This window comes from Rhagoletis pomonella, unplaced genomic scaffold (genome assembly GCF_013731165.1).
Source record: "Rhagoletis pomonella isolate Grant_MI unplaced genomic scaffold, Rhpom_1.0 Rhpom_scaffold_00001, whole genome shotgun sequence".
Taxonomy (NCBI): Eukaryota; Metazoa; Arthropoda; class Insecta; order Diptera; family Tephritidae; genus Rhagoletis; species Rhagoletis pomonella.
The window spans coordinates 56,523,974-56,526,566 of record NW_023458555.1 but is presented as its reverse complement, the minus strand read 5'-3'; the positions used below and the strand labels follow the sequence as shown (position 1 = coordinate 56,526,566).

Sequence of the window (2,593 nt, the reverse complement as noted above, 5' to 3'; positions counted from 1 at the left end):
TTTGCCGCAGTGTTTTCCGCTGTTGGAATCTTTCACGGGTCTTTTGTATTCTTCGCGACACTCCTCGGCGTCCCATTAGGGCACTAACCGCGAAAATTCGTCGGCGCGTTTCGAGATAGTTCCTTAGTCTATCTTCGTAAGATGGCCTACTCCCATTACTTGTTATTGCTATGTTTCCCTTATTTACTGTTTTACTAGAAATAATATTTTTCGTTTTGGTTTCAGATAAGTTTGCAGCACGGCTCAACTCATCGCCTGCTTGTGTATTCGTAGAGGCGTCTAATCGTGCGGGGTTTGAGTGGAGCGCGATTCCCCCGTCGTAATCGCGTTCCGTACTGAGTTTCCCGCAGGATTACACGTTGGACACTTAGGTGTTATCACATCCAACTTTCCGCACTTGAAACAAAAAATTCGACGTTGAAGCGACATGCATTCGGTGAAAAAGTGGCCTTCGGCACCACAGTTCCAGCATGACACCTTTTTGCGCCCGACTGGTGGCTTAGCTGAGCGTTGATGGCGTATTTCCTCCACGGTGACTTGACCCTCATCACCGGGAGTAAAACGCTCATCGTCTTCGAGTGAAGCGATTTCATTTACATGCTGTGCGCGTTGCCCAAAGTTACTAGAAATCACGCGTTCCCGACGCGGAAAACATCGTTCTACCTCTTGGCATTCTAGCCTGAGCTGTTCCAGAGAGTATGCCGAAATCGGGTAAACTATCTTGGCCAGGGATTCGCGCAAGTTGCCTTTCACTAACCTTATTATCTCGTATTCAGCGATGGGATTCCTAAGGCGCGCGCGCAGTGTACCAACCACATGAAAATATTCGTCGATGGTCTCCCCTGGCCTTTGCTTCCGCTCCGTTAATTCTCTCAGGATTTCAAAGTCGGTTCGTTGTGATGCGAATTGGCGTCTGAGCGCAAATTGTAAACTGGGCCAGTCGACCTTACCGTGGGAACGGATATACAGCCAGTACCACTCACGCGCCTCTCCGCCCAATAGCCGATGGAAATCGCGTAATATCTCGCCCCACGAACACACGTATTGCTCTTTTAAGTACTCTAAACGGAACAAAAAATCCTCGATAGACATAGAATCGCGATGACCCTGATAATTTATGCCCCATTTTTCGATATTGATTTCCGATTTACTAATTTCCTTGTTGTTTTCTCTTCCAGATGCCGGACGAGCGACTTCGGAGACAGCTGCTGGAATCCCTGCACCTGCTATTGGCGGTTGGCGAGGTGGTGGTGGCTCCGCGAAGGCGCATGCATACGCAGCCGAATGGGACATTGCACCGTAATTATTTCTGTTTGTATGGTTTTGATTAATATTGTTGTTTCTATGTAGTTCTCCTGAGCGTCCGGAATTAAACGAATCGATACTGGAGTTGTGTCTTGCTCTTTTGTTGTTCCGATTTCGCGATCTATTACCGAACCTTGACGATTCTATTTCTGCACCTGTCGTTCTGCTCAAACCGGGCAAGCTCTCGCGCATCTCTTTTAAGAGAGTGTTTTTTACCTCAGCCACCATTTCCTTTAAAACCGGCGCTAACTCGTTGCGAAAATCTCTCGCGTTGGTTAAACTGTTTGAGGACACCAGGTTGGCGTCGCTATTGTTAGTGGACGGAGGATGGGGAAAGGTCAAGGTGGGTGTTGGCACTCCCACTGAGTGGGTTATTTGCAACTCTTTATGTTGTTTTGGGGCCGCCCCTGTAATGCGATCTTGATTCCCTGGCAAATTATTGGAGTCTCCCTGCCTAATATCTCCACCACTTGCCCCAACATTACCGCCCCCAATTCGATCCGAGAGATCTATAAACGCTGGGTCGTTTGCGCATGGCGCTTTAGGGTTTGGCACATTCGCTGAATGCATGGCAGCGTTTCTAGTTTTAGAGCGCGTCTTGTATGGGATGGACACACCTTTCATCCGCGTGATATCTTTACCTATAGCCCTCAATTTACTCTTTTTGTTCTTTAAACCCGTCTGATTTACATGCGGGAGGTTCAGATGACTTCGGGGTTTCAAATTATTATTATTATTATTATTTTTTTTTTTTTTTTTTGAATTTATAGTCGTGATTGGAGCAGACCTTATCATTCCTGTGGGAGCGTATGCTCTTTCTGTAACTAAAAATGTCGGTGGATTATTTATTTATTTCTTTTGAAGATCTATCGCGTTATGCTACACAATTGTTTGGACATTTGCGGTCACAACGTCTCTTTGCATTCCAAGCACTTATTGCTTTAAGCGATTCGGACTTGAAGAAGAAAAAAAATTATATATAAGTATAGGCCAACTGAATCTACTGTCAAACTAAACCTTGTAACGTACACTTCTCTGACTTGCAAACAAAAAGGATTTGTTTAATGGCGATGCTTCTAGCCTGGACTACTTCTATCCGACTATGCCATCGGTGGGGTATGGTCGGTGTCTGACCACCTGCTCCCCCGTTCCTATGCAGATGCCATTGAATTTGTGTGGGCTCCACCTAAACAAGTCACTGTTTTGGTAGGAGGTCACATATAGCCAGACCCGTTTGGTTGGATGAACGGATTGTATGTCGTATACTAACTAATAATTTCCTTTTTTT

The 2,593-nt window shown here is 45.8% G+C and overlaps 1 protein-coding gene across 1 annotated transcript; it reads right to left on the bottom strand.

Moving 5' to 3' along the window:
* Positions 1–298: 298 nt before the first annotated feature.
* Positions 299–2,579, bottom strand: LOC118746412 (the record flags this gene model as incomplete). The annotated part of the gene is given in 1 exon segment (XM_036480269.1): positions 299–2,579. A coding segment is annotated over 1 exon segment (1,802 nt), but the record flags the coding sequence as incomplete, so codon positions are not given.
* Positions 2,580–2,593: the final 14 nt, after the last annotated feature.